Source organism: Neomonachus schauinslandi, chromosome 6 (genome assembly GCF_002201575.2).
Source record: "Neomonachus schauinslandi chromosome 6, ASM220157v2, whole genome shotgun sequence".
NCBI classification, from domain to species: Eukaryota; Metazoa; Chordata; class Mammalia; order Carnivora; family Phocidae; genus Neomonachus; species Neomonachus schauinslandi.
In genome coordinates, this window is record NC_058408.1 from 1,286,793 (window position 1) to 1,313,461 (window position 26,669).

A 26,669-nucleotide genomic window follows, 5' to 3' on the forward strand; every position below is an offset into this window, starting at 1 on the left:
GAGTCCTGGGGTTTTATAATTGCTCCCAAGCAGCTGGGTTTAAAAGGAAAACAGAGCTACTCGTTTTGGCTCCTGGTTTGTGTGGGAGAACACCGTGGGCACGAAGGAGTTTCTGGGTGCAGGACGAGGCAGCAGAGCATCTGACCCAGAAAGGCATGAGGTGGGCATGAGAGCAGCCAGGGAGGGGCCTGCAAACCCAACAGAGGTTGTGAAGACAGTGACAAGATGAGCCCCCCAGCTCTTGGGGCTCCCCAGCACTCATCCAGCCTCACTTTCCCAGAAGGGTGGTGCTTTGGTGTCCCTGTCCATCACAATGAAGGAAGAGGTGGCGCTCTCCTTGGGAGATGCTCAGATCATCACGAGGGCCACACCAGAGAGTATCAGACTGCATGGTTAGGGATTTTGTGGGGACGGCCCTGTTCCCCTAGCCCCCCACCCCCTGGGTACACGAAGCCCAGGGGACTCATATTAACCAGCTAAGCTAGGATTAGGGGCTCAGAGTATCTTAGGGCCCAGCTGAGAGCATTGGGCGGAGGGGACGTAGGATTGGTGCTGCCAGATGGCCAGTGCTTAGCTGGACACAGACCTTCGGGGCCTGAGTGAAAGGGAGAGAGGAAGCGGCGCCCTGGAACGGGGCTAGACGGCAGATGTGGCCTCGGCAGGGAGGGCCTGGAGCAGAGAAGACAGGTGGGGGGCTGTGGGGTGGAGGGAGGGAGGTCCTGTTTGGGCTGGGTCGGGGGGCGTGGCGTCTCAGGGTACGCTCAGCACGCGCATGATGTTGGTATGGCCAGAGCCTGGGCGCCAGCCTGTCACCACGATCACCAGGTCCCCCACGCGGAGGAAGCCACGGAGTTTTCCTGGCAGGGGTGCGGGGAGAAGATGACGGTCAGCCATTGAGGGAGGCAGGCCAGCCCTGTCATGAGAGCCGGCCACTGCCCCCCATCCCCTCCAGCGCAGCCTGGAGGGGCCTGGGGTGAACTACACAGTGTGGGCCCTAGGTGGCGCCACAGGGACCGCGACCGCGGCAGTCTGTTAGGGCTGCAGGGGTGTCCAGGGGTGGCGTGGGCTGCCTGCCTGTGCTGCTATGGAGAAAGGAAGAGGTGGGGTGTGAGCACAGTCAGTAAACCAGAGTTTCGCTCCAGCTTGTGCTCTCGCCTCTTAATCCTTACGTCCCATCCAGCTCTGGCCACCTGGTGCGGACAGTAGCTGGGCTGACCTCTCTCCCACTGCCCTCCTCCTCAGCATGTCCCCCCACCCTGGCCCTGGAGGCCATATATCCCTGTCTCTTAGTGGCCCTCCCGGAGAAACTCTGGGACCAGAGGAGAGAGGCAAGGCCCTGTGAGTGGGTGTGGAAGGTGAGGTCGGGGGACTGAGGTTGCAGATCCAGGGCCGGGCGGGAAGGAAATGTAGGTGGCTCACCACTTTCAATGCCAAATTGGACCCGGCGATCCACGTCGTCTGCCCAGATGGCCTCTGGAGGTTCACTGTAGAGTAAGGGGAAGACCCCTCGGCACAGGTGGGCCTGCCGGGCAGCCTGGGCAGAGCGGGTAACAGCAATGACCGCTGCCCGAGGTCGGTACCGAGACAGCAACTGTGCTGAGCTGAAGGAGATGGAGAAGGTCTCAGAACAGTGAAAGAGTGTTGAACCAGGAAACAAGGGTTTGGGTTCTGATCCCAGATGTCACAAACAAGCTGTGTGGCCCTGGGTGAGTCATCTTATTTCTCTGGGCCTTGTTTTTCTCACCTGTAAAATGGGCATAAGAATGCCTGCCCTTCTTAGCACACAAGGACGACCAGAGATAATGAAGGATAGATCAAAGCAGATAATAAGAAACTTCTTGAGAAGCATAAAACCCTTCTGAGAATGTACCTATATGTAGTACTTAACTCACAGGTGTCTCTTGTTAATCCTCACAACCCCACGAGAAAACGGAGGTCTCTGGGGCCTAGGTGGCTTACCCAAGGCATCATAGCTGATTTCAGAGCAAAGACTTGAACTAAGGCCTTCTGGGCCCTTCTGCAACACCTCAGCATTGTAAGGCTTTGTGGGCTAAAAGCAGGGGCCCTAAAGTGTCCTGGAAGCCTACGTGCCCAGTGACGTCACATTCCCTTCCAACCCCCCCGGAGCTCATGGCGCATTTCCCGCGTGCTCCAAGATCCGCCTCTCCTGGCCTCCAGCTACCTCTCCTCTTGCTGCAGAACGATACTCTTTATCTCTGACGTCAAGACAAAGCCCAGGCCTGGGGCCCATCCCCGCCTGCCCCTGGCCCAAAGCTGTGTCCTGGTGTTGCTAGTGTCCTCCTCACCGGCCAGTCGTGGTCAGCACGATGATGGCGGCAGCACAGCACTTGAAGGCGGCCTCCACCGCGCCTATGGCGGTGACCTCAGTGGGATCGCGGCTCAGGGACGCTGCCCGGCGCAGCTCCTCAAACAGCTGCCGGTGGTACACGGCCGCCTCTGCCTCCCGGGCAATCTGCAAGCACCAGAGGTCAGGCGGGGCCGGGGGCACCAGGGCCAGGAAGGGGCTTGGTGTTTCTGGCCCTCTGAACTCCTACCGCGTGCTGCATCTTCACTGCCTCCACGGGAAATCGGCCTTTGGCAGTCTCCCCCGACAGCATGATGCAGTCTGCTCCGTCCAGCACAGCGTTGGCTACGTCACTGGTCTCCGCCCGGGTTGGCCGCGGCTTAGTGATCATGCTCTCCAGCATCTGGGGGACATCGGGGCATCACAGCTGCAGGACTCACACTCTGACTGGGCACCCTGCCCAAACTACTTCTCTGCCACTCTCAGAGTGCCCCGAAAGCCAGGGTAACAGTTACAAACTATGTGATTCTGGCAATTCAGTTTCCTCATCTGAAAATGGGGCTCACAGAATATCTTCCTAACTTCGTTGTTTGAGGATCAAACACTGGACAGCAAAATGTGCTAGACCCAAGGTGTGGGTATCCACCGTCAGGTGTCCCCAACACCCAGAGAATGCCCGGGGCCCCGAGGGCTCGCTCCAGACCTGTGTGGCGCAGACAACGGGCTTGCCCGCCAGGTTGCACCGTCCAATCATCATCTTCTGGGCCAGGAAAACCTTCTCGGCTGGAATCTCGATGCCCAGGTCGCCCCGTGCCACCATGATGCCGTCACTCACCTCCAGGATTTCGTCAAACCTGGGTGGTTGGAGGAGTCAGGGCCGGGGAAGAGCCAGGAGGTTCCAGGGAGAGGCAGGCTGGAGAAGAGGGGGGCGATGGGATGGCTAGGGCCTGACGGGGACAAAAACCAAGCCTCACTTCTTCACGCCTTCGTGGTTCTCGATTTTGCTAATGATCTTGATGTCGCATCCTTCGGGCCCCAGAGCAGCCCTGATGGCAGCCACATCACTGGCTTTCCTCACGAAGGAGGCAAAGACGATGTCCACGTTGTGCTGCACCCCGAAGCGCAGGTCCAGGACGTCTTGCTCAGACAGCCCGGGCAAGTCCACCTCAACACCTGGCAAGTTCACGCCCTTCCGGCTGCCCAGGAGGCCTCCGTTCTCCACTTGGGTCTCCAGCCCCTCTGGGCCTGCAGGCATGGAAAGAGCCAGCGCAGGTCAGGGGTGAGCCGGAGGCATAGTCACGGAGAGGGAGCGCAGGAGATCAGGAGCCCATGTCTTAGTGTCTCTCCACCCTCCGCCAGGCCTGTGCACCTAACAGGCACCGGTCTGTGCAAGAAGGGACGAACCCAGCAGTCCAGCCCCAACCCGGGTTGAGCCCACAAGTCTGGACACCGGGGGCTCCGGGAGCGAGTGGGGAAGGGTGCTGGCTAGGGGCGGGGGCGGCTGGTCTACGGGACGAGGGGGCCAAGGGAAGGGAGTGCGCCCACGTCCCCGCTTGGCTGGGGCGGAGGCTCATCCGCACCGATTTTCTTGACCAGGAGGGAGATGAGGCCGTCGTCTATGTAGATGCGGCCCCCCACCGGCACGACCTTGACGATATTGGGGTAGTCCACCCACATGGTGTTCGCGTCCCCCAGAGTCCGGAACGCCGTGTCCACGGTCACCAGCACCAGGGAGCCCTTCACTAGCTCCACCTCGGCCTCCGGGCCCTAGGGGCGGGGCCAGAATGGCCTTGAGACCCGCCTCGGGCCCCACCCTCCCGGGCCCCGCCCTCCCGGGCCCCGCCCCAGTCCCCGCCCCTCGCGCGGCGCGGGGCGCCTGGGGAAGCCCGCGGCGCGGGGTCGGATTCTCACCCCCCGCAGGACCCCGGTGCGTATCTCCGGTCCCTTGGTGTCCAGGGCGATGGCCACGGGTCGGTAGCCGAGCGGAGAAGTTGCAAAGCTCTCCACCGCCTCCCGAATGTTGGCGATGGACTGAGCGTGATACTGCGGACGAGCGAGCCGGAATTTCAGGGGAAGGTTGCCAGGACACCCCCACTCCCCGGCAAGCTTTAGCCCCGCCCCCTCTCCTTGGCCCCGCCCCAAACCTCGTGGGAGCCGTGCGAGAAGTTGAGGCGCGCAATGTTCATCCCGGCCTTGATCATCTCCTTGAGGCTCTCCACTGAGTGAGAGGCCGGTCCTGGAAGCAGAGATCCCGCTCAGACAACCTTCTTCCCAAACCCGTCGCCACCCGTAGAGCCGCCCCACTCCGCAGCAGTCCAGCTACCTGACCTTTATTCCCTGACGCAACCTCTCCTCACAGGTCAGCCAACACCTGCTTCCTTGGGGGGCACCGTGGGGGTCTGGGAGGGGAGCGTCCTGAGCCCGGCTTGAGGCAACTGTGTTGGCAGTGATGTAACTGCTGCAGAGTGGGGGTCCCCGGCGCATGAGGGGGTACGGCAGGAGATAACGTGCCAGGTGAGGGGTCCGCCTGGGTCTTTAGAGCTGAGAGGCCTCATACTGACAGAGGAGAGGCGAGCTCTCCCACCCCTGCGTTGCTGGCCGGGCAGCTGTGTAACTGAGAGCCCAACCTCTCCAGGCCCTTCCCAAAGCCGGTTTGCACGTGGGCACTAGGCCTCTTCCTCAGCTGCTCGAAGACAGGTTTAGCCATTCTGCAGCCCCCTGTGGTATCAATGTGTTCCCTTCTATTGGATCATTCGCATCAGCATGTAACCCTGCTGCTCTGTCTTTCATCATAAAAGAAATGCTCTGAGCCCCAGTACCCCCTCCAGCTACAGTACTATTTCTTTGCTCTCCTTTGCAGCAAAACTCACTGCAAGGGCTCTCTGTGCTTGCTGCCTCCGGTCCTCCTTCCTCCCCCTCTTCTCCCTTGCTCTCACTCCAGCCGGGCGCGGGCCCCGCCTCTCTGCTGCATCTCTTCCTGCGAGGGTCGCCAAGAACCTCTGCGTAGTTGCTAAAGGCAGTGGTCAGTTCTCAGTGCTCGTCCGGGCGGGCGGGTTGGCAGCATTGGACCCGCGCGTCCTTGACGCACCTGCCTCACGTGGCCTGCAGGACACGCCCCCTGTCCCGTTCCCCCCCCCCCCCCCACTGGCTGTTGCTTCTCAGCCCTTGCTTCCTCCCCTTGACATTAGATGCCTCATTCTCTTCTCTGTCATCTTCCCTTCACTCCCTTGGTGGTCTCACCTAGTCTCATGGCTTTAAATACCATCTCTATGCTGACAACTCCCACATTTATATCTACAATTCAGACTTCTGCCCCAAACCCAGACTTGTGTATCCGATTGCCTCTGCGCATCTCAAACTCAGCATGCACGAAGCCCAACTCCTGATCTCCTTCCCCGAAAACCTCCGCACCGAGGTCTTCGCTGCTCAGTTGATAATTCATCCTTCTAGTGCCTCAGGACACAAGCCTTGGACTCCTCTCTGACTCCTTTTTCACCCTCACCCACTCCCCATGTCCAATCCGTCTGGAAATCCTGTCGACTTCATCTTCCAAATGCACTCAGAATCTGATCGCGTCTGACCACCGCCACTGCCCCCACCTGGTCTGAGCCGGAAATGTCGCAGGAGCCACTTCTACTCTTGCCCCCACCGCCACCCCCAACCTCTTCAGTTACCGCAGCCAGGCAGTCTATTCCGGCATAAGTAAGAGCGAGTCACTCTCCCCCCGCCCAGCACTCTGCAGCCCTCTCCTACTTCTAGAGGAAAACTGAACTCAAACTCTAAGAATGGCTGCTAAGCCCTACATGATCTCCTCTTCCTCTACAATGTCTTCATTTTGCTACTCTTCCCCCGTGATGGTTTCTAACCATTCCAGCCTCCTTGACTCGGGGCCTTTGCACTGGCTGCTCCCTTGCCTGGAACACAACCCCCCCCCCGAACATGAGCACGGCCTCCTCTCATCTCCTTCACGCCTTTGCTCAGATGTAATTTTCTGAACAATGGCTCCCCACGTGGGACTGCAGCCTGCCTCCTGTCCTCGAGCCTCTAACGCCCCTTACAAAGCTCTGTGTTCCTTGTTTCCATAGTTCCTACCACTTTCTCATATACTAAATAATCTATTTCTTTCTAAGGTAGTATGTTTAGTATTTATTGTCTTGCCCAGCTAGATGGTCAGCCCCCCAAGGGTGGCGGTCTTTGTTTACATCACCGACCTCCTCCCAGGGCCCCAAGCCTTGGCCACCAGATGCTCAACAAGTATTTGTTGACTGAGTGAGTCTGTCAAGTATGGAGAGGTCTCAGAGGAGACAGCAGGTGGGGAAGCGTCTCGAGAACTGCTCCCGAGGTCCCGTGATGCCGGGCTGGGGGACGCTCACCGATGGTGGCGATGATGCTGGTGCTGCGGGCGGCCACGGGCTCCGAGTCGATGTCCAGCAGGCACAAGTGCTCAAGGAAGGTGTCTGCCATGGCGGCCGACAGCTGCTGCTGGAAGAAGGCCGTGCCCAGCTCGTGGGTCAGCTGGGCCGCGCTGGCCCGCCGCAGGTAGCCCGCCGGCCCTGCGGTGGAAGAGGGCTGCGTGGGCAGCTGCCGCACCCCCCATCCTTACCCTCGGCATGCCCCAGGTCCCCTCTGTCCGCATCAGGTTTCACTGAGCCCTCCTTAGGAGCTGGGCACGACACAGACGTTATCCGAGAGACGGGGTTCGCATCCAGGCCTGGCTGACTCTAGGCTCCGGTTCTTGACCATCCAGCTCCCTGAGCCTTCACAACCCTGACTTCCTGCCCTCCAGCTGCTGACTCCCCTCAGCCTCAGCTCTTCACCATATCTAGTCCACAGTGGCTGCTCATGATCCAGAATCACCCGGTGCCCTTTCCTAAGCTCCCTATTTTCTTCCTTCCAATTGGCTGGCTTCCCAACCCCCTCCTCTGAGTTTCCCCAGTCCCTTCAATGCTGATCCAGTCCTAGGGTCTCTGTAACTTGACCCGGCGCAGCCCAGAGGAGCCCCAGTCCCAGCCGTACCCTCCATGCCCCTGAGTGCCTGCCTATCTCTGGGGGTCTGCTCCACGCTGTCGGGCTGTCAGAGGCAGGCTGGGCCGAGGGAGCCATCCTGCGTGCTGGTTAAAGTGTCACCACCAGGGGCCAGAGTCCAGGCAACACGGGAGTGCCCCGTGGCTCACATGCTGCAGGAGCCCCCCTGCCCTGCCTACAGAGGCTGGGAAAGAGGCTTGGACCAGGGTCCAAACTGAACACAGGGGAGACTCCAGTGAACAGAGACCACCCCCCCCCAGGCCCTCGGGGTCCAGCAGCAGATGTAAATCATTTGTGTCTCTACCCCCACTCCTGATTTCCACCCTCACTCCCCACTCTATTCAATGACTTCCCCTTTCCTTACCTCCTGGAGCCCCAATCAGGAAGGACTTTGCTAAGTCCCTTTGGGACTTAGAAATCCTTGACCAAAGCTCCTGGGCTTGTATGCTCTCCTGGCTGGACATGCTTACAAAGTGAGAGGCTGTGGAGAGAGGGGGAGAGAGGAGGACAGAACTGCTGGTCTTATCTAAGGGAGACAGAGAAAAGAAAAGGGGCACACCCAGCTGGCTGCCCCTGTCCCCACACAGAGTCCCACCCCTAGACCTGCTGGCTCTCCGCCCCGTCTTCTGGCACCCCCCCATCCATTTTTCCTGATAAGTTTCCAATTCATTCATGCTGTCATCAACCTGAATAGAGATTTTGGGGATATGGCCCCTTGTCCTTTGTACTTTACTGGAGTTAGCCCTGATGAGTCTAGGAAGGAGGGGGTTTATGGCAGGAACCGGAGCCTGAAGGAAGGGGATGGGGAGCACTGTGATAATATGGTGGGATTCTCTGGAAGGGCTCTGACAGCATCGCTGTTACCATAACACTGGCCACCATTTGCTCATTGGCCAATATTTATTGAACACCTACTCAGTGCCAGGTCCCGAGGATACAATGGTGAGCAAAACAGATGGGGCCTTTGCCCTTCTATGGGATTTACAGCACGGGGACACAGACAATAAACAAGCACCAAGAGGCGCCTGGCTGGCTCAGTTGGAAGAGCGTGCGACACTTGATCTCAGGATCCTGAGTTCAAGCCCCAAGTTGGAATAGAGATGACAAATAAAAATAAAAAATAAACAAAAAATAAATAAAACAATCAAAAAAATGAATATACAACCATAAACTTTGTGTTTTATTAAAGGTTTTTTTTTTTAAAGATTTTTTTATTTATTTATCTGAGACAGAGAGAATGAGAGAGACAGAGAGCACAGGAGAGGGGGGAGGGTCACAGGGAGAAGCAGACTCCCTGCCGAGCAGGGAGCCCGAAGCGGGACTCGATCCAGGGACTCCAGGATCATGACCTGAGCCGAAGGCAGTCGCTTAACCAACTGAGCCACCCAGGCGCCCAAAGGTTTTCTTTTTTTAAATGTGTAGGGAGGGGAGGGGCAGAGGGAAAGAGAGAATCTCAAGCAGGCTCCCTGCTGAGCATGGAGCCGGAAGTAGGGCTCGAACTCACAACCCTGAGACCACGACCCTGAGACCCCGAGCCGAAATCAAGCGTTGGATGCTGAACTGACTGAGCCACCCAGGCCCGACAAGCACAAACTTTGTAAGTGCTGTTAAGGAATTGATCAGGGTGCAGAACAGCAGAGTCAACGGGGAGAAGAGAGAGACATGTATTTTAGATGAGGTGGCTTGGTAAGGCCTCTTTGAAGTGTGACCGTATTTAAGCTGAGATTGGAAGGACAGGAAGGAACTAGTGGGGACAGTTTGAAGCAAGGAGTTTTCTGTGGGGTTAGAAATAATACCCGTGGAGTCTCTGAGGAAGGAAAAGGCCTAGTGCTACAGAGAGAGAAGGCTGTTGTGAGTCGGGGTGCCCGCAGGGGAGAGGCACTGGTGCAGGGAGGAGGGGGCAGGTGCCTGGAGCACAGGGACAGGGTCGCTGTGAGACTGGAGACGGAAGCAGGGACTTGGAGGGCCCCAGGTTTGCCCAGCAGAGTGACACGACCCGGCACATGCTCTGGACCCTTCTGACTGGCGGGTAGAGGTCACAGAGCAGCCGCGAGGCTAGCGGTTTTAGGGGTGATCCAGGCGGGAGGCGACGGACTAACGGCAGTGGCAGAGATGGCGAGAGGGAGACAGATCTGAGGTGTCTCTGGAGAAGAGCACACAGGGTGGAGGGGCAGGTGCAGGGAGCAGGGGAGGGAGGCTCCCATCCCCCGAAGGAGGGCGCTGACAGGTCTGGCCTGAGCAGCTATTTGTGCTCAGTGGCAGTGAGCCATTTCCTGAGACTAGGGAAGGAACAGGTTTGCAGGGGAACGTGCAAGGTTTCCGATTTAGACAGGCTACGTTCAAGATGCCAATCAATCATTGAAATCAATAGGCAGACAGCAGGACTTAGGGTGTGCTGGGACAGTGTTCGACATCTCATGTGCAGCTTCTTTGTCACCATGACAACCGAGAAGGAAGGTAGGATTGAGAGCCTGCTTGACAGTGAGGGGCCGAGGCTAGCAGGGTGGGCTAGGCATCTTCTGCCCCTCCAGATCCTTTCTCTACCCTTGTCCACTCTGTCTGGGGCTGGGAGGCTAAAGGCCTTGCCCATGGCTTCTGTCGGGCTTGGCCCCTGGAAAGGGGCACCAGTAGGAGAGGAAGCCTGGGCATTTTCCCTCCCCTTCTTCCTGCAAGGTTGCTGGAGGTCACAGCTCCTGCTGGGGACCCTCTCCAGATTCCAGGACCCATTCTCTCCCCATCCCCTGGGCCCCTAAAGGTGGTACGAAGCCCGCTGCTACACTGTGACTAGATCTGGGCCAATGCTGTATCTCTTGCAGTTTAGCAGCATCCTGTGCACACCTTTGGATATAATCCTGTTATGAAACATTCTTCAATTTATCTGATTTGAGAGAGCCCTCGTTTCCTGACAGAGCCCTGCCTGATACACTTTGGGGCTAAAAATCTTGTCAGCAGCGGAGCTAGGATTCAGACTCAGTGTGGTTGCAGAGGCTGAGCTGTGGCCACTAAACTCCATCCCTTCCCTCAGACTCTCAGTGGAACAGAAAGAGGTTAGATAGCAGGAAGGACTTACAAGGGGGAATGAGCATGGGATCCTAGGCTCTGTTTATAAAAGACAGAACAAATAAAGATGGTTGAAAATGTAACCAGGGGCGCCTGGGTGGCTCAGTCGTTGAGCGTCTGCCTTCGGCTCAGGTCATGATCCCGGGGTCCTGGGATCGAGCCCCTCATCAGGCTCTCTGCTCCGCGGGAAGCCTGCTTCTCCCTCTCCCACTCCCCCTGCTTGTGTTCCCTCTCTGGCTGTCTTTCTCTCTGTCAAATAAATAAAATCTTAAAAAAAAAGAAAAAAAACCTTTTCCCTGACTTTGCTACTTTTGACCCTTGACTCAGCTCTATAAATTAGATAGGGTGCACATTTATACTTCGATTCATTAAAAGAACACCTAGGTCACCTAAAATATGGTGGTGTCCTCAATCTGCAGCTTCAGAGCCTGCTCAGAGAGGTCATGCGGCTTGCTGAAGTTCGCCCAGCTGGTCAGGGTGGGGCCAAGGCTTGAACCTGGGGAAGCGTTTAAGGCAGGGGAGTTCCATTTCAGCTGGGCGAGGAGCTGGCAGGACCCAGCCTAGAAGCAGCCCCCCTTCCCAGCTGGTTTCAACTGCTCTTCCCCCTGCGGGTGAGCTAGCTGGCAGCTGTACCTGACTCCCATTGGACCACCTGGGACAAGCCAGGTGGATAGTGGATCTGCTAGAAGCTCTCCTCCTAGAGTTCTCACTCTTACACCCATTATCCAGTAGCCGTGTTCCTTCCTGAAGTACCTTCCCCCAGCCTCCACACACCATGTCAGCATCCTCCTCCTTCCTCAAAGTGTCATTTCTTTCCCAATTGCTTTGGGCTTCCCGCCACTCCTCTGCCCATCTCTCATCTGTATCCACATCCTTTAACCCCTGCCCGGCCCCCAGCGCAGTCACCTGGTGGGGAGGCGGGCAGCCACGACCCAGGACGGCCTTGGTGGAGAGTGGGCCAGGGAAGGAAGAGGTGGGTCTGGGGGAAGAATCCACAGGGTCCTCAGAGGGGAGAGGTGCAGGCTTACGGGCCCGGGCCGAAGAAGTAGATTCTGGGTGTGGCTGGGTGTGACCTGGGTTGTCATTTACTGTGTGTAATGACATTTTCTGGACCTCCCTCTAGTTCTCCATGGAAGCATGTGATTTTCATTTTTTTTTTTAATTGTGGTAAAATATGCGTAACATAAAATTGGCCATTTTAGCCACTTTTACGTGTACTTTTAACCACTCTGAGCAGCAGTACGTGTATTCATGTTGTCGTGCAACCATCACCACCATTGATTTCTAGAACTTTTTTTTATAAGATTTTTTATTTATTTGAGAGAGAGAGAATGAGAGACAGAGAGCATGAGAGGGAGGAGGGTCAGAGAGAGAGGCAGACTCCCTGCTGAGCAGGGAGCCCAATGTGGGACTCGATCCCGGGACTCCAGGATCATGACCTGAGCCAAAGGCAGTCGCTTAACCAACTGAGCTACCCAGGAGCCCCAATTTCTAGAACTTTTAAAATCTCCTCAAACTGAAACTCTATACCCATTAAATACTCCCCATTCCTGCCTCCCCAGACCGTGGCACCCACCATTCAACTTTGGCCTCTATGAATTTGCCTCCTCTAGGGACCTCACGTCACACAGTATTTGTTCTCTTGTGTCTGCCTGAATTCACTTAGCGTCTTGTCTTAAAGGTTCACCCACGTGGTAGCGTGTGTCAGAATTTCCTTCCTAATTTAAGGGCTGAAAAATATCCCAATTTAAGTTTATACAATATTTTGTTTATCCGTTCTTCTGTGGATGGACACTTGGGTTGTTTCCACCTTCTGGCTGTTGTGAATAACACTACAGTGAACCTCAGCTACAAGTATTTTGTGCGGGTGTCTGGTTTTAGTGCTTTGGGGTAGGTACCTAGGAGCAGGGTTGCTCGGTCATATGGCGATTCTACGTTTTACATTTGGAAGAATGTTTTCCACGGCAGGCGCGCCATTTTACATTCCCAGCAGCAATGTCAGGAGGTTCCCGTTTCTCCATATCCTCACCAACACTTACTATTTTCAGTTTTTAAACATCTATGTGTTTTTACTGTAGCCATATGAAGAAGTGTAGGGTGGGGCGCCTGGGTGGCACAGTCGTTAAGGGGCTGCCTTCGGCTCAGGTCATGATCCCAGAGTCCTGGGATCGAGCCCTGCATCCGGCTCCCTGCTCAGCGGGAAGCCTGCTTCTCCCTCTCCCACTCGCCCTGCTTGTGTTCCTGCTCTCGCTGTCTCTCTGTCAAATAAATAAATAAAATCTTAAAAAAAAAAAAAGAAGTGTAGGGTGGTATCTCATGGTGGTTTTGATTTGCATTTCCCTAATGACTGATGATGATGAGCATCTTTTCTTGTACTTATTGGCCATTTGTATATTTTCTTTGGCGAAATGTTTACTCAAGTCCTTTGCCCATTTTCTAATTAGGTTGTTTGTATTTTTGTTGTTGTTATAGGAGTTCTGGATATCAAACCCTTGTCAGATGTATGCTTTGGGAATATTTTCTTCCATTACGTGTACTTTCTTTTCACTCTCTTGATAGTGTCCTCTGGTACACCAAAGTTTTTAATTTTGATGAAGTTCAATTTATCTTTTCTCTTGCTGTTTATGCTTTTGGTGTCATGGTTAAGAATCCGTCACTAGGGGCGCCTGGCTGGCTCCGTTGGTGGAGCGTGTGACACTGGATCTCAGGGTTGTGACTTTGAGCCCCATGTTGGGTGTAAGGATTACTTAAAAATAAAAAATCTAGGGGCACCTGGGTGGCTCAGTCGTTAAGCGTCTGCCTTCGGCTCAGGTCATGATCCCACGGTCTTGGGATGGAGCCCCGCATCGGGCTCCCTGCTCCGCAGGAGGCCTGCTTCTCCCTCTTCCACTCCCCCTGCTTGTGTTCCCTCTCTTACTATGTCTCTCTCTGTCAAATAAATAAAATCTTTAAAAAAATTTTTTTGAAAGATTTTATTTATTTATTTGCGGGGGGCAGGGTGGAGAGTACAAGCAGGGTGAGTGTGAGAGGGAGAAGCAGGCTCCCAAGGAGCAGGGAGCCCGATGCGGGACTCGATCCCAGGACCCTGGGATCATGATCCGAGCCGAAGGCAGACGCTTAACCGTCTGAGCCACCCAGGCGCCCTTTTTCTTTTTTTTTTTTTTAAGATTTTATTTATTTATTTGTGTGAGAGAGAGCACAAGCAGGGGGAGTAGCAGGCAGAGGGGAAAAACAGGCTCCCTGGTGAGCAAGGAGCCAGACATGGGACTCGATCGCAGGACCCTGGGATCGTGACCTGAGCCGAAGGTGGATGCTTAACCGCCTGAGCCACCCAGGTGTCCCGGGAAGTGTGAGTCTTTCAATGTTGTTCTTTATCAAGATTATTTTAGTCATCCAGGGTCCCTTGTAATTCCATATGCATTTGCAGATTCGTTTTTCCATAGCTGCAAAAAAATCTGTTGGAATTTTGATAGGGATTGTGTTGAATCTGTAGATTGCTTTGGGTGACATCTTAACAATATTAAGTCTTTCTGTTCAGGAATACGGGCTGTTTTCCATTTATTTAGGTCTTCTTTAATTTTTTTCAGCAATGTTTTATGGTTTTCAATGTACAAGTTAGTTGTATTTTATTCTTAGGTATTTCATTATTTTAGATGCTACTGTAAATTTAATTGCTTTCTTCATTTCCTTTTTGAGATTGTTCATTGCAGGTGTGCAGAAGCACAACTGATTTTTGTTTTGTTTTGTTTTGTTTTAAAGATTTTATTTATTTATATTTTGACTGAGAGAGGGAACACAAGTAGGGGGAGAGGGAGAAGCAGGCTTCCCGCCAAACAGGGAGCCCGATGCGGGGCTCGATCCCAGGACCCTGGGATCATGACCTGAGCCCAAGGCAGACGCTCAACCACTGAGCCACCCAGGGGCCCCACAACTGATTTTTGCATATTGTTTTTGTACTCTGCACCTTTGCTGAGTTTATTAGCTCCAGTAGCTTTCTTGTGGATGTTCCATATTTAGGATCATGTCATCTCTGAAATACATATATTTTTACTGCTTTTTTAATTTGGCTGTTTTTTATTTCTTTTTCTTGTCTAATAGCTCTGACTACAGCTTCCAGTGCAATGTTGAATAGCAGTGGTGAAAGTGAATCCTTGCACAGTGATTTTTGTTCCTATGTATGACCTAGGTTCTTTGGAGTTTCAGGCTACTTTCAGTGGGTGGAGGAACAGGGATTTGGGAGGGTTGGTGGAGAGAGCGCCAACTGAGTCAAGCCACGGTGCGCTGGTAAGCCGTGTGTAAGAGTGAGGCTTCTAGTTTCTGCTCTCGGTCTTATTTCTTGAGCCCTTAAAAGCACTTTGTGTACTTGTCTCAGGGAGTTATTCTCGTTGAACAGACGAGGAAAGACAGTTAACGGAGGGTCAGGGAAATTAAATGGTCTGCCTACGTTTGAGAACCCGTGAATGGCAAAGCCGGTCCTGCTGGAATTTTATACGCCACCCAACTGCCCAGGGAGATACAGGTAATTAACCTGTGTAGTAAAGGTGGCAGCTGGAGCCAGAGTAGGAGCCAGAGCAGGAGCCTTCCTCCCGCCTCCGTCGTCAGCCCAGTCTTACTCCTCCGGCCCTGGGCGCAGCCCTTCCATTGGTTGTCCGGCACAGGGCCCCATGCTCACACGAGGGGAGGCAGCCAATCAGCGCGGCTCATCTCCGCCCACCCGGCTCGCGCTAGATCGCGTCGTCCTGTCCCTCCCGCGGCACGCCGGGAATTGTAGTCCGATGAGGCCTTTCTGTCTGGAGGGAAGGGAGCTCGGGAACTACCGGACCCAGAGGGCCGCGCGCCGAGCGGAGCGGCTTTCAGGAGTTCCCTGCTAAGACTGGACCTAGAGCCGGAATCCAGGAGCAGGTGAGAGAGGTCTCCGGCTGGGACTGGGGCCGCGATGGGAGCCTCAGCCTCACTTCCGTGGTAGTACTGCGGGGCACAGGAGCCCCCCCCGCCCCGCACTGGGGCCCGGTGTGCCCGACCGGCGGGTCTTCCGGCTGTGTGAGCCCGCAGCCTCCCCGGCCGCCCCGTGTGGCTCCGAGGCTGGCGGTGCGGTCCCAGCGCTGCCTGTGAGGCTCGGCCCGCCCAGTCCCCGAGCCCGGGACACCGGGTCCGTGGTGCCCCGGGTTCCGGCGCACCTCTCCTCCTCTTGGGATAACCCCGAGCCTGCACAGCCCTTTCCCCGCCTGCCAGGGGAGACCTGGGTTCTAGATTTGGCGCCGTCACTGCCACGTATCTTCCTACCGCTTGGAGCCTCAGTTGGCCCTCCATAAAATAGGGCGCTTTAAGGGTCCTCCCAGGCCCTAGTCCTCAGGTACTTTAGTCAGGACTTTTCCAGCTGTGCTCCAGGACTTGGGGGAAGAAGCCAAGAGAGTGGTGATTCCAGAGGCTCCCTGCAGGAGTTGACGGTAGAGGGGAGAAAGTTAGGTGGCATTGAGTTATTTTAAGTGCGCACTGTGTTAAGTGCGACCCGTTGACTTTCAGTCAGCCAGCCATACTTTTGTTCTTTGCATTTCCTTCTTTCTGGAAATGCCCTCAGGCTCAGCTCGGAAGAGACCGGTGCATTCTGGGCCCAGAGGTAAAAGGGTGGTGGGGGTGACCTGGGGAGCCGCCACCGTGCATCTGCCTTTGGTGCTTGCCCCTGCAGGGAGTGCTCGGTGCCCCCTCCCTATGCCACCCCCGTGATGCCCCTGTCCCGCTGGCTGAGATCTGTGGGGGTCTTCTTGCTGCCAGCCCCCTGCTGGGCGCCCCGGGAGAGGTGGCTGGGTCCCCTACAGCGGCCCTCCCTGGTGCACGGGTGCCCAGTCCTGGGGGCCTGGCACAGTGCCCGCTGCTGGTGCCAAGCGTGGACAGAGGAGCCTCGGTGAGTGTGGTGGGGGTGAGGGGCCTTGGGGAGGGGAGCAGCTGCTCAGGTTTCTGACTTGGCTTTCCTCTCCTCAGAGCACTTTACTCCTCCCTCAGAATGAATGGAGACCAGAAATTGGACCCTTATGCCCAAGCAAAGCAGGATTTCATCCAGCATTTCTCCCAGATTGTCAAGGTGCTGACCGAGGATGGCGTGGGCCACCCGGAGACGGGAGACGCCATTGCCCGGCTCAAGGAGGTGAAGGATTGGTGACTTCAGAGACTGAATCTGAAGTTCATTCTCTATATGTGTGGGATCCAGCTGTGGCGTTTGGGGGACCTTTGACACTGGGGTGGGAGGAGGGGCAGGCTTTTACCTGAGTGACTCTGGGTCTCCTCTGGAGGGAGCAGGGCCTGAGCAGGGCCTGCGCACGGATAGTTACTCAGCCCATCAGTCCTGCCTCATGGTTCAGGCAAGCCACATGGACTGCTTTCTATGCCCCTGGGGGTGAAGGCCTAAAACCTGCTAAGTCTTTGATTTTGTTGAGAAAGGGAATTAGGTCTCCAGAAGTCCTTAAGAGCTACTTTGTCAGGGAGCTGGGAGGAAGCAGCCTGAGGAGCTTCAGGGGAAGCTGGGCATCATCAGAAACTCTCCTCCAGAGGCACCTGGGTGGATCAGTCAGTTAAGCTTCCGACTCTTGGTTTCGGCTCAGGTCGTGAACTCTTGGGTCATGAGATAAAGCCCCGTGATGGCTCTGCTTAAGACTTTGTCTCCCTCTCCTTCTGCCCCTCCCCACTAAAATAAATAAATAAATCAAAAAAAGAAAAAAGAAAAAGAAAAGAAACCTCTGCTCCAGGGCAGGAAATTTGGCTGGGATATTTGAGTTGCCTAATTTTTTTTTATTATTATTTTGGGGTATCTAGTAATTCTTTTTATAAATACTGTCTCATTTGTCTGAGGAGAACCAAGGAAAAGGTTTGCCTATACGGGGGTGGAGATTAAAAGGGAGGTTTTCCCAGTGCATTCGAGCTGGTGGACAGCAGGGCAGCAGAAGGCAAAAGGAGAGCTCCCAGCAGGAAGAGATACCACCAGGTCCCCTCCTGAGCTCTCTTCTGGCCAACTTTGGGGACCTTGTCTTTCATGCAGTGAGCAAGGCTTTTCATTTGCAGATGGTTTGCACTGTGGGTAGGAGGAGGTGGCTGGGAAGTCTAGGAGAGGTGGGGATGAGGCTGGAACCTGGGAGGGAGAGACCTGAACGTGCCAGCCATTCCCATGGCATGTACAAAGTTTTCCCTGGGTTCAAGCCTATTCTGGGCTTGGGAGCAGATTTTAATGTGCAGTATGGAGCCTTTAAATTTACTGAGGATTGAGGCACCTGGCTGGCTCAGTAGAGTGTGCGACTCTCGATCTCAGGGTCATGAGTTCAAGCCCCATGTTGGGCATGGAGCCTACTTAAAAGAAAAAAATGTACTGAGGAAGACCATGCAGAGAGAGCCTGGGGGTGGGGGGACTCTTCCAGTGGTGCCCCAGGATTTGGGGGAAGAAGCCAAGAGTCGCAATTTCAGAGGTTCCGGGAGGAGGAGTGGTGCCTGAGGAGGTTAAAATCCAGTCCGGGTTGGAAGCGGGAGAGGGCAGGGAAAAATGTTTAGAGTAGGTGCTCTGCGGAACCTGGTGCCTTTTCCGTCTTCCCTTGCCCCCAGGTCTTGGAGTACAATGCGATTGGAGGCAAGTACCAGCGGGGTTTGACTGTGCTGATAGCATTTCAGGAGCTGGTAGAGCCAAGGAAGCAGGATGCCGATAGTCTCCGGCGGGCCCTGACTGTGGGCTGGTGTGTGGAACTGGTAAGAGGGACAAGGGAAAGGCAGGAGAAGCAGAGGTTTTCCTAGGGTGGGGGTGTCCTGGGGGGAAGGGGAGGGATGAGCTTGAAACGAATTTCTCCCTGTGTTTCTGTGCATTAGTAGTCAAGTTTAGACAGTGATTTACTCTAAGGGTTAACAAATGTGGGGAACCTCTTTGCCAGTAGGTATGTATTTAGTCTATAAACTAAGCTGTGGACCAGGGCCTTGGGACTGGGCATAAAGGAGTCAGTTCTTTCCTCTGAGCAGAGGGTAACTATCAGAGTGACATAGTTCTTCCAGAGGATTGTTCTAAAGCAGAGATTGAAAACTTGCAGCCCACCGATAGTTTTTGAAAATGAAGTGCCCTAGGGGCGCCTGGGTGGCTCAGTCGTTAAGCGTCTGCCTTCGGCTCAGGTCATGATCCCAGGGTCCTGGGATCGAGCCCCACATCGGGCTCCCTGCTCGGCGGGGAGCCTGCTTCTCCCTCTCCCACTCCCCCTGCTTGTGTTCCCTCTCTCGCTGTCTCTCTCTCCATCAAATAAATAAATAAATAAAATCTTAAAAAAAAAAAAGAAAGAAAATGAAGTGCCCTAAACTTAGGAAAGAAGAGCTGTCACATAAAAACCCAGGTTTCTAGCATCACTTGGGAAATTGCTAGATCTGCGCCCAGGGTCCCACGCAGCATCAACTGGCTGATGTTGAATCATAGCCCCTTCCGCAAGATGGGGCATGGGTGCTCCTGTGTGGCTCTGTCTCTCTGCTTTGCTCCAGTCCCCGTGTGTCCTTGTCTCCCGTACCCAGCTCATTTGCCCCTTAAAGGGGTATGGTTTCCTGGCCTAGCCTAAAAGCTTCATTAGTGACAAGGAGACTGGATTCTAGGAGGGGAGCCAGGCCCTGAGGACGGTGGCAGTGAGCTCAGAAGGGAAGGCACTTAGGACCTGGCCTGTGGAAAGGGGCAGCTGCCTCAAGGGAGGGTGTGACGTGCTCAGGGTCAGCCACGCTGCCTTCTTGGCCCTGGCAGTGCAGGTGGAAGTGTCTGGCCTGTGGGTGTTGGAAATTCCAGTCTGGAGCTTGTAAGTGATGTGGGGCTGGGGAAGAGGGATTTGCCTCCAAGGAGGTAAAGGGACAGTGGCATCACTGGGGGACAGGGCCCTGGGGGACCAAGGAGCCCATATGCATAGACGCCGGGCAAGGCAGGGAGGCCAGGAGGATCCCGGCAGAGCAGAGGATCAGAGCTATGGGGCCAGGGCGGGTCACCTGGTCGAGGGAAGTGTCCTGACTTCTAGCCGCCCTGTAGGTTCACCAGGGAGCGCTCGGGGATTTTTAAACATGGCTGCAATGCTGACGTTTCCCCAAGATGCCTTTTGAGCTGTGTCCGCGATTGTTTTCACTTGGGTGACTTTGGTTACAGTTTCTGCTTTTGTCTTTCTCCTCCTGCCTCTTGTCCTTCAACCTCTTATTATCTGTTTCAGCGTTTACCTCCTAGGAACAAGGCCATTCGCCTGCGTGAGCACAGTGCCATTGTCCCGTCTGTCTTGGCTCACTTGGGCTGCTACAACAAAATAGCACACACCGCGTAGCTTATAAAGAACAGAAATTTATTTCGTAGACTTCTGGAAGCTGGAAGTCGAAGATCGAGGTCCCAGCAAGGGGTCTCTTCTGGCTCAGCAGCACCTTCCTGCACAGCCCCTGGTGGTGCAAGGGGCCAGGCAGCTCCAGAGCGTCCGTCAGGAGGGCCCTGGAGGCCCCACCTCCTCATACCATCATCTTTGATGGTTAGGATTTCAACATTTGGGCGGACACACTCAGACCATAGCACCAGTAATATTATCTAATGTATATTCCAGATTTAAATATTCCTAATTCTCCCCAAAATGTCTGTTCTAAGTTGGCTTTGTTTTGTTTTGTTTTTTAAAGATTCTATTTATTTGACAGAGAGAGCACAAGCAGGGGGAGTGGCAGGCAGAGGGAAAGGGAGAAGCAGGCTCCCCGCTGAGCAGGGAGCCCGACGCGGGGCTCGATCCCAGGACCCCGGGACCATGACCTGAGCTGAAGGCAGACGCTTAACCGACTGAACCACCCAGGCGCCCTTGTTTTGTTTTTAAACATCTAGGATCCAATCAAGAATAATGTACCGTATTTGGTCGTTCTTCAATCTTTAATCTTTAGAATAGTCCCTCTATCGTAATTGACTAATACTGTGGCTAGGTTTCTCATTTAATTGATCTGGGGTAACTCTGACACTGGTATTCTTTTTTTTTTAAGTTCCCCTAATAAATAGAAAGTGCATTTGGGTTAAGAACCACTGCTGTGGGGCAGAGGAGGTTGAGGGACACCAGGAATGATGCTCTTCGGAGACCGTCTTGGTTGAGTGGTGCTGGTTGAAACCAGGTGGGAGAGACAGTGGACCAGTGGCTTAGCGGAACCAAGTGAACATTCTAATAATAAAACACATGCCTCCGGTGTGGAAAGCCCAGACCCTGCCCAGCGTGTGGTCAGAGGTAAAGATGCAGATGGGTGCCTCCTTCCCCAAGGATTCACTGGGAACAAGAGCAGTGACCGCCGCAGTCCCTTCCACACTCTGCACGCCAGAGCCGATGGGCAGTGTCGGGTGCTCCAAGCAAGGTAGACCCGCTAGCCCACACACACAGATCAGGACGGAGTGACGATTTAAAACCACGTCCTGAAAAGCTGTTTTTAAAGGCTCGGAAGGTGTAGCCTGAATGTAGGAAGTCTCACGGGGTACGTGACAGTGTCTCACATTCATTAAATAGGCATTTAGGACACACCCACTCTGGGGCTAGTGCTGTGCTTGGCTCTGGGAATGCCAGGGGGGCAAATGTCCTGGCAGTCTGCCGGGACAACCAGCCCGTTCTGGGACCCTGAGGTGGGCTAGCACCTAGAAGAGAGGCCCGTGGCTGACGCTGGTGTGGTTGCGTGTTTAAGACCCGTGGCTGAGCGTGACCGAGTCAGACTGCAGTTCTCTCCTATTAGTGCTGCACCCTAAATGAGCTCCGAGGTGGGGCTCTGTCCTGGGCACTGGCGTGTGTAAGCGGAGCGCCTCAGGGCGACACAGGAACAGCCTCCTTTTATTGCAGAAGTCCCGGAAAGTCACACTGCAGGAAGAAGTCTCAGGTATTCACTGAGGTTCTTGGCAGAAGAAGAGTAGCAGACGCAATGCTTCATCGCCTCCCTGACACCAGGACTGTCTAGGGCTGCTTGTGAGGGGACCGACGTCTGAGATCTGGCAGAGTCTTTGATGTTACCGTTGGGAAGCCTGAACCAGCGAGGTCACATAATTTCCTAAAGTCCCACAGCACAGAACAGAAGCCCTCACGCTCGCTGGCCTGACTTCCGTCCTCGCTCGGTGATGAGCAACAGTAGCAGCTCTGTTGCTGGTTGAAGGAGCTCTAGTGAGGAGCCCCAAGGGTCTGATTCCACTGTGCCTTCTCCTCCTAGCTGCAGGCTTTCTTGCTGGTGTCCGACGACATCATGGACTCGTCCCTCACCCGACGGGGGCAGATCTGCTGGTATCAGAAGGTACAGTGGGCGGGAAGGTAGCCGTGGGCACGGGACAGGCCCCAGGGAGCTGGTGCACGGAGCATACCGAGGTGTTCAGAGTGGCCGAGCCTGAGGGCTTGTTTTTCTCCGCGCCCCTGCCAGCCAGGCATAGGTTTGGATGCCGTCAATGACGCTTTGCTTCTGGAAGCCTGCATCTACCGCCTGCTGAAGCTCTGCTGTCGGGAGCAGCCCTATTACCTGAGCCTGATTGAGCTTTTCCTGCAGGTGCGCCGTGGGCCGTTGGCCCAGGGGATAGCTAGGTTTGCCTGGAAGGGGCAGAGTGGGCCAAGGTGCTGGGGCGGGCGGCGGCAGAGAGGGCTTCCCCGTGTCCTCGAGGAGGGAAGGAGGGCTGAGAAAGCGCTGTCTGTGTGCATGCGGGCCCTCCACCTCTCACTGCCTTTCTCTCTGCCCGTGCTGTGGGCTCTGGGGCCCTGGATTCCAGGGTTTCCTGGCCCCAGAGAAAGCCCAGCTGATGGGCCATCTTCCTCCTTAGAGTTCCTATCAGACCGAGATCGGACAGACCCTGGACCTCATCACAGCCCCCCAGGGCAATGTGGATCTTGGCAGATTCACTGAAAAGAGGTGAGGGACGGGGGAACTGTCTGGCCAGTGAGGTAGGGCTCTGCTGGGCACTGCCCTTCTGAGGACCTTACCTTCTCCCCCTACTCAGGTACAAATCTATTGTCAAGTACAAGACAGCTTTCTACTCGTTCTATCTTCCTGTGGCGGCTGCCATGTACATGGTGAGTGAGTCTCCTGCCCCTTGTTGCCCACTGATGGGGCTTTTGGACAGAGGGCACAAAGCAGACAACTTTGGACAGTCTGCTGCCCCCACTGTGTGGCCTGTGACCCTGGGCAAGTTACTTAAGGTCTGAGGATGTATTCTCAGCTGTACGATGGTGAAGTTCCCTCCTTCGGATTTTTGTGAAGTTATATGCGAGTGGCCAGCCCGTCCTCCATCCGGGTCTGGATGGGAGGGGGGAGGAAGTTCACGCTGAGAAGAAGAAGACCGGGTCCAAAGGCAGGCGGTGGGATTTCCTGCCCGCCCTGACCTCGCTTCTCCAAGTTCCCCTTTGATCGGGAAGAAGCTGGAGGAAGCAGAAGGCGCTGGAAGAGTGAGTCAGGGGCTGGGCACGTGCCAGCCTCCAGAGCTGACTTCGTCCCTGCTGGCTCACACCGGAGGGCCTCGCCGAAGGAGGTGGGCTGGAGGTCGGACCACCGAGACGTCCTGGAGCCCGGAAGCCAGGGATGTCTGAACGGAGAGGGGAGAGGATTTGGGGGCTGCGTCAGGGCGCCCTGGGACTGCAGCAAGGAAAGTGAAGGCGCCCGTGGTGTTTGGCTTATAGATCCCCTTTCACTGTAGGCGGGCATCAGTGGGGAGAAGGAGCATGCCAATGCCAAGAAGATCCTGCTGGAGATGGGGGAGTTCTTTCAGATTCAGGTAGGAAGGCACGGGCAGGGAGCAGGCCACAACTGCCCTAGGGCCCTGCCCTGGGGTCTCTTCATTTGTCCTCCTCTGCCCCCTGCCCAGGACGATTACCTCGACCTCTTTGGGGACCCCAGTGTGACAGGCAAGATTGGCACAGACATCCAGGACAACAAATGCAGCTGGCTGGTGGTTCAGTGTCTGCAGCGGGCTTCTCCGGAACAGCGTCAGCTCCTTCAGGTGCCCGGGAGGCCGCGGATCGCCGAGCTCCCAGGAGAGGGCCAGAGCAAGGACGTCAGCCGGGTGGGGACGTTTGGCAGCATCAGCAGACATTGTCTGCCACGTGCCACAGGGATCTCTAGTGGGTGGAGGCCGGGAAAGCCGCCCGACATCCTCCGATGCGCACGACAGCTTCCCGCAGAGAGCTAGCCGGGCCCCGGGCGGCGGTAGGGGCAGGCAGAGGAAACTGAGGCCCGAGCCGGTTTCGGAGCGTGTGCGGCGGGGAGGGGGGAGTTCCAGATCGCGGGCACTCCAGGACCCTCGACGCTGGAGGCTGGAGTGTACGGAAGTCGGGCGTGCCGGGCGTGCCGGGCGGGGCTGAGCCGATTGCCCTGCCTCCCACCCCTTGCAGGAGAATTACGGGCAGAAGGAGGCGGAGAAGGTGGCCCGGGTGAAGGCGCTGTACGAGGAGCTGGACCTGCCCGCCGTGTTCACGCAGTATGAGGAGGACAGCTACCGCCACCTCATGGGCCTCATTGAGCAGTGCGCCTCGCCCCTGCCCCCCGCCATCTTCCTGGCGCTGGCGCACAAGATCTACAAGAGGAAAAAGTGACCTGGAGACTGCGTGGGCGGGGAGGGGGGCCTCTCAATAAATTGTCGAAGCTTCGTGTGGTTCTGTGCCTGCTTGTGCTAGCCGGGGGCGCAGCGCCGTCCGCAACGGGCAGGGTTGGGGGTGGCCGCGGAAGGCGGGACCTGAGGCTTGCCTTCAGGACCCCTCGGCACCGAAAGCTGCGGGCCGGCCTGGGTGGTGACACACGCACGACGTCAAGCGGTGGGGGCTGGGCCTGGGCCCCGCCCCGCCCATGCGTGAAGGGGCGCGGCTGCGCAGCGCGGGCGGGTTGTCCTAGCGCCCCCCTTCCAGTCGGCGCGGTCCGGCGGGGACCTTGGGAGTCGTGGACGAGCCCAGCTGCGGCGCTTGCAGGAGGACCCTGGTGAGGGGGGCTCGGCCATGGGTGTGGATAGACGCTTCGGGGCCCGCCAGGTGGGGCGGGAGAGGGGAGCACTAAAATTGCACAGGGGAGGAGTGGGCTGGCGCCTGGGTGACGGAGACAAGCACGGAGAGAACGGCAAGCGCAGGGTCCGAGCCGGGGTCGGCTGGCCCACCTGCTCCGCGGACCTGACTCGCTGACGGATGCTCGGTCTTTGCCCCCACGCCCGCCCCTCTCCTGCATTTAGCCAGCCAGACGCGTCTCCCCCGCCCCACCCCGTTTCGGAGCATCTGGGCGGGGCCTCCCTCGGCCCCTTCCTCTGGGAGCGAAGGGCAGGCGAGGGAAGTGGGGAGGGGGGGGGCGGTGCAGGGCCAGACTGCAGCAGAGAGGATCCGGGGCTCCATTCTAGGCCCCATCCTTTTTCAAGCCCCCGCACCTCCACGGAGATCCAGAGCGCAGCCGCATTCTCTGACCCTCCCCGCCCCAGTCCCGGGGGGCTCCCTTTGGCTCCACCTGCAAACACTGCAGTGGAAATTAAGGGTCAGTCGATGGACATTTGCGTCTCATTTAAATATCGTCCAAAGCGGCCGGCGCCTTTCACGCGTGCTGCAGCTGTCCGTCACCTCGGTGTCCTTCTGGCGGCCCGCGTCCTCTCTGGCTGGGTATCACTCTCCCTGTCTTCCAGGTCTGCAGCTGCGGTTGCCAGGTAGGCGGGTGTGAGAGGCCCGATCCTCCTGATTCTCGAGGCCGCCCCGTCGTCGCCTGCACAATGCTGTCCCCTCAGAGGGCTTTACTCTGCAATCTCAACCACATCCACCTCCAGCATGTCTCCCTGGGCCTGCACCTGTCCCGCCGCCCTGAGCTCCGGGAGGGGCCCTTGAGCACATCCCCTCCCCCCGGGGACACCGGGGGCAAGGAGAGCCGGGGGCCCTGCAGCGGGGCCCTGGTGGACGCCAATTCCAACAGCCCAGCTGTGCCCTGCCGATGCTGCCAGGAGCACGGGCCAGGCTTAGAAAACCGGCAGGACCTAGCACAGGAGGAAGAGGGGGCCGCCTCTCCCTCGGACCCGGGCTGCTCCTCTTCTCTCAGCTCCTGCTCCGATCTTAGTCCCGATGAGTCCCCCATCTCGGTGTACTCGCGGGGCCTCCCTGGCGACGAGGATGTCCACCCTCAGCCCAGCATCATCCCCCTGGAGCAGGGATCCCCACTGGCTTCCGCAGGCCCTGGCGCCTGCTCTCCGGACAGCTTCTGTTGCTCGCCCGATTCCTGCTCCGGAGCATCCTCCCCACCGGGCCTTGGCCTGGACTCCAACTGCAACGCCCTGACCACCTGCCAGGACCCCGCTTCCCCAGGGCTAGAGGAAGAGGACGACGGTGGGGAGCAGGACCTCCCTGCCTCCGAGCTCCCAGAGGCGGATGATGGGAAAGCCGACGCTGGGAGAACGGAGCCCAGTTGGAAAATCAACCCCATTTGGAAAATCGACAGGGAGACAACTGACGCGGGCTGGAAAACCACGGAGAACAATAACTCCGGCTGCACAATCGGTGGGAATACTAACTCTAGCTGGAAAACGGAACCTGGAAAACTCGACTCCAGTTGGAAAAGCAACACAGGAATAACTGACTGCAGCTCGAAAACAGATGCGGGGAAAACTGATGCGGGGTGGCGGAGTGACGTCAGCGAGGAGCCGGCGTCCCACCGGACAATCACGTCCTTCCACGAGCTGGCCCAGAAGCGCAAGCGGGGCCCGGGGCTGCCCCTGGTGCCGCAGGTCAAGAAAGACCGCAGCGACTGGCTCATCGTCTTCTCGCCCGACAGCGAGCTGCCCCCCAGCGGCTCGCTGGGCGGCTCCCCGGCACCGCCCCGGGAAGTCACCACCTTCAAGGAGCTCCGCTCCCGGAGCCGGGCCCCGCCCCCGCCGGTGCCGCCCCGGGACCCTCCGGCCGTCTGGGCCTTGGTGCCGCCCCGGCCCCCGCCCCCGCCCGTGCCGCCGCGGAGAAGGAAGAACCGGCCGGGTCTGCAGCCCATCGCAGAGCGGCCGCCCGAGGAGGGCAGGGCGGGCAGCCCCGCGGCGGGCCAGGAGGCCCCCGCCGCCCGGGAGCCCGAGGAGTCGGGCGCGCAGGCCGGCCGTGCGGGTAAGCGGCCGCGGGGAACCGCGAGGGGGGAGGAGGGCGGGGAGGGGCCGAGCTGCGGCCTCGCCCCCCACCCCCGCCCCCTGCCCGCCCCGTCCCCTCCGTCTGTGCCGCCCGCCCCCCCGCCGCCAGCGAGCGCTCCGGGAGGGGGCCCTGGGGGGCCGCCGGGCGACGCCAGGGCCGGGCCGCGCGGGCGTTCTCCGCCCGCCCCGCCTGGCTGCCGCCCCGTT

At 57.0% G+C, this 26,669-nt stretch overlaps 3 protein-coding genes across 11 annotated transcripts in view; 2 read left to right on the forward strand and 1 right to left on the reverse strand.

Moving 5' to 3' along the window:
- Positions 1 to 332: 332 nt before the first annotated feature.
- Positions 333 to 7,794, reverse strand: PKLR (pyruvate kinase L/R). Of its 2 annotated transcripts, none has more exons than XM_021682129.1 (11): positions 7,695 to 7,794; positions 6,679 to 6,858; positions 4,450 to 4,541; positions 4,217 to 4,348; positions 3,886 to 4,072; positions 3,280 to 3,550; positions 3,009 to 3,159; positions 2,556 to 2,708; positions 2,307 to 2,473; positions 1,420 to 1,601; positions 333 to 857 (listed from the first exon to the last, which is right to left on the reverse strand). In XM_021682129.1, exons 1-11 carry the CDS (start codon positions 7,792 to 7,794, stop codon positions 751 to 753), a joined length of 1,722 nt encoding a protein of 573 aa, XP_021537804.1. In that variant the 3' UTR covers positions 333 to 750. The 2 variants fall into 2 exon arrangements, with proteins under 2 accessions (XP_021537804.1, XP_021537805.1); XM_021682130.1 differs by lacking the exon at positions 7,695 to 7,794 and adding an exon at positions 7,322 to 7,388.
- On the forward strand, positions 4,646 to 23,984 carry FDPS (farnesyl diphosphate synthase). 7 transcript variants are annotated; one of them, XM_021682137.1, is made up of 11 exons: positions 15,239 to 15,292; positions 15,969 to 16,007; positions 16,370 to 16,532; positions 17,975 to 18,115; positions 21,572 to 21,652; positions 21,776 to 21,898; positions 22,167 to 22,255; positions 22,344 to 22,416; positions 23,037 to 23,114; positions 23,205 to 23,339; positions 23,731 to 23,984. In XM_021682137.1, the coding sequence occupies exons 3-11, from the start codon at positions 16,392 to 16,394 to the stop codon at positions 23,929 to 23,931; spliced, it is 1,062 nt and encodes a 353-aa protein (XP_021537812.1). In that variant the 5' UTR covers positions 15,239 to 15,292; positions 15,969 to 16,007; positions 16,370 to 16,391; the 3' UTR covers positions 23,932 to 23,984. The 7 variants fall into 7 exon arrangements, with proteins under 7 accessions (XP_021537809.1, XP_021537808.1, XP_021537812.1 ...); XM_021682135.1 differs by having other exon boundaries at positions 15,258 to 15,292; positions 16,391 to 16,532; XM_021682132.1 differs by having other exon boundaries at positions 15,276 to 15,292; positions 15,969 to 16,292.
- A 1,092-nt stretch (positions 23,985 to 25,076) lies between these two features.
- The window catches only part of RUSC1 (RUN and SH3 domain containing 1), a 7,330-nt gene continuing 5,737 nt past the window's right edge, over positions 25,077 to 26,669 (forward strand). For both annotated transcript variants that reach the window (XM_021681978.1, XM_044916263.1), the window contains exon 1: positions 25,077 to 26,442. In XM_021681978.1, coding sequence (XP_021537653.1) covers positions 25,077 to 26,442 — 1,366 coding nt within the window. The remainder of the gene's footprint in view (positions 26,443 to 26,669) is intronic.

What these genes read in the sequence shown, in the direction of transcription:
- PKLR (XM_021682129.1), bottom strand. Translation starts at nt 7,794, where the DNA reads ATGTCCAGCCAGGAGAGCATACAAGCCCAGGAGCTTTGGTCAAGGATT. An exon ending in CCTCCTGGTCAAGAAAATCG is followed by an intron (nt 3,551 to 3,885) that starts GTGCGGATGAGC and finishes CCATGCCTGCAG; the next exon opens with GCCCAGAGGGGCTGGAGACC. An exon ending in GTGCTGACCACGACTGGCCG is followed by an intron (nt 1,602 to 2,306) that starts GTGAGGAGGACA and finishes CATCTCCTTCAG; the next exon opens with CTCAGCACAGTTGCTGTCTC.
- FDPS (XM_021682132.1), top strand. Translation starts at nt 16,114, where the DNA reads ATGCCCCTGTCCCGCTGGCTGAGATCTGTGGGGGTCTTCTTGCTGCCA. An exon ending in GCGTGGACAGAGGAGCCTCG is followed by an intron (nt 16,293 to 16,369) that starts GTGAGTGTGGTG and finishes TCCTCTCCTCAG; the next exon opens with AGCACTTTACTCCTCCCTCA. An exon ending in TGGCGGCTGCCATGTACATG is followed by an intron (nt 22,417 to 23,036) that starts GTGAGTGAGTCT and finishes CTTTCACTGTAG; the next exon opens with GCGGGCATCAGTGGGGAGAA.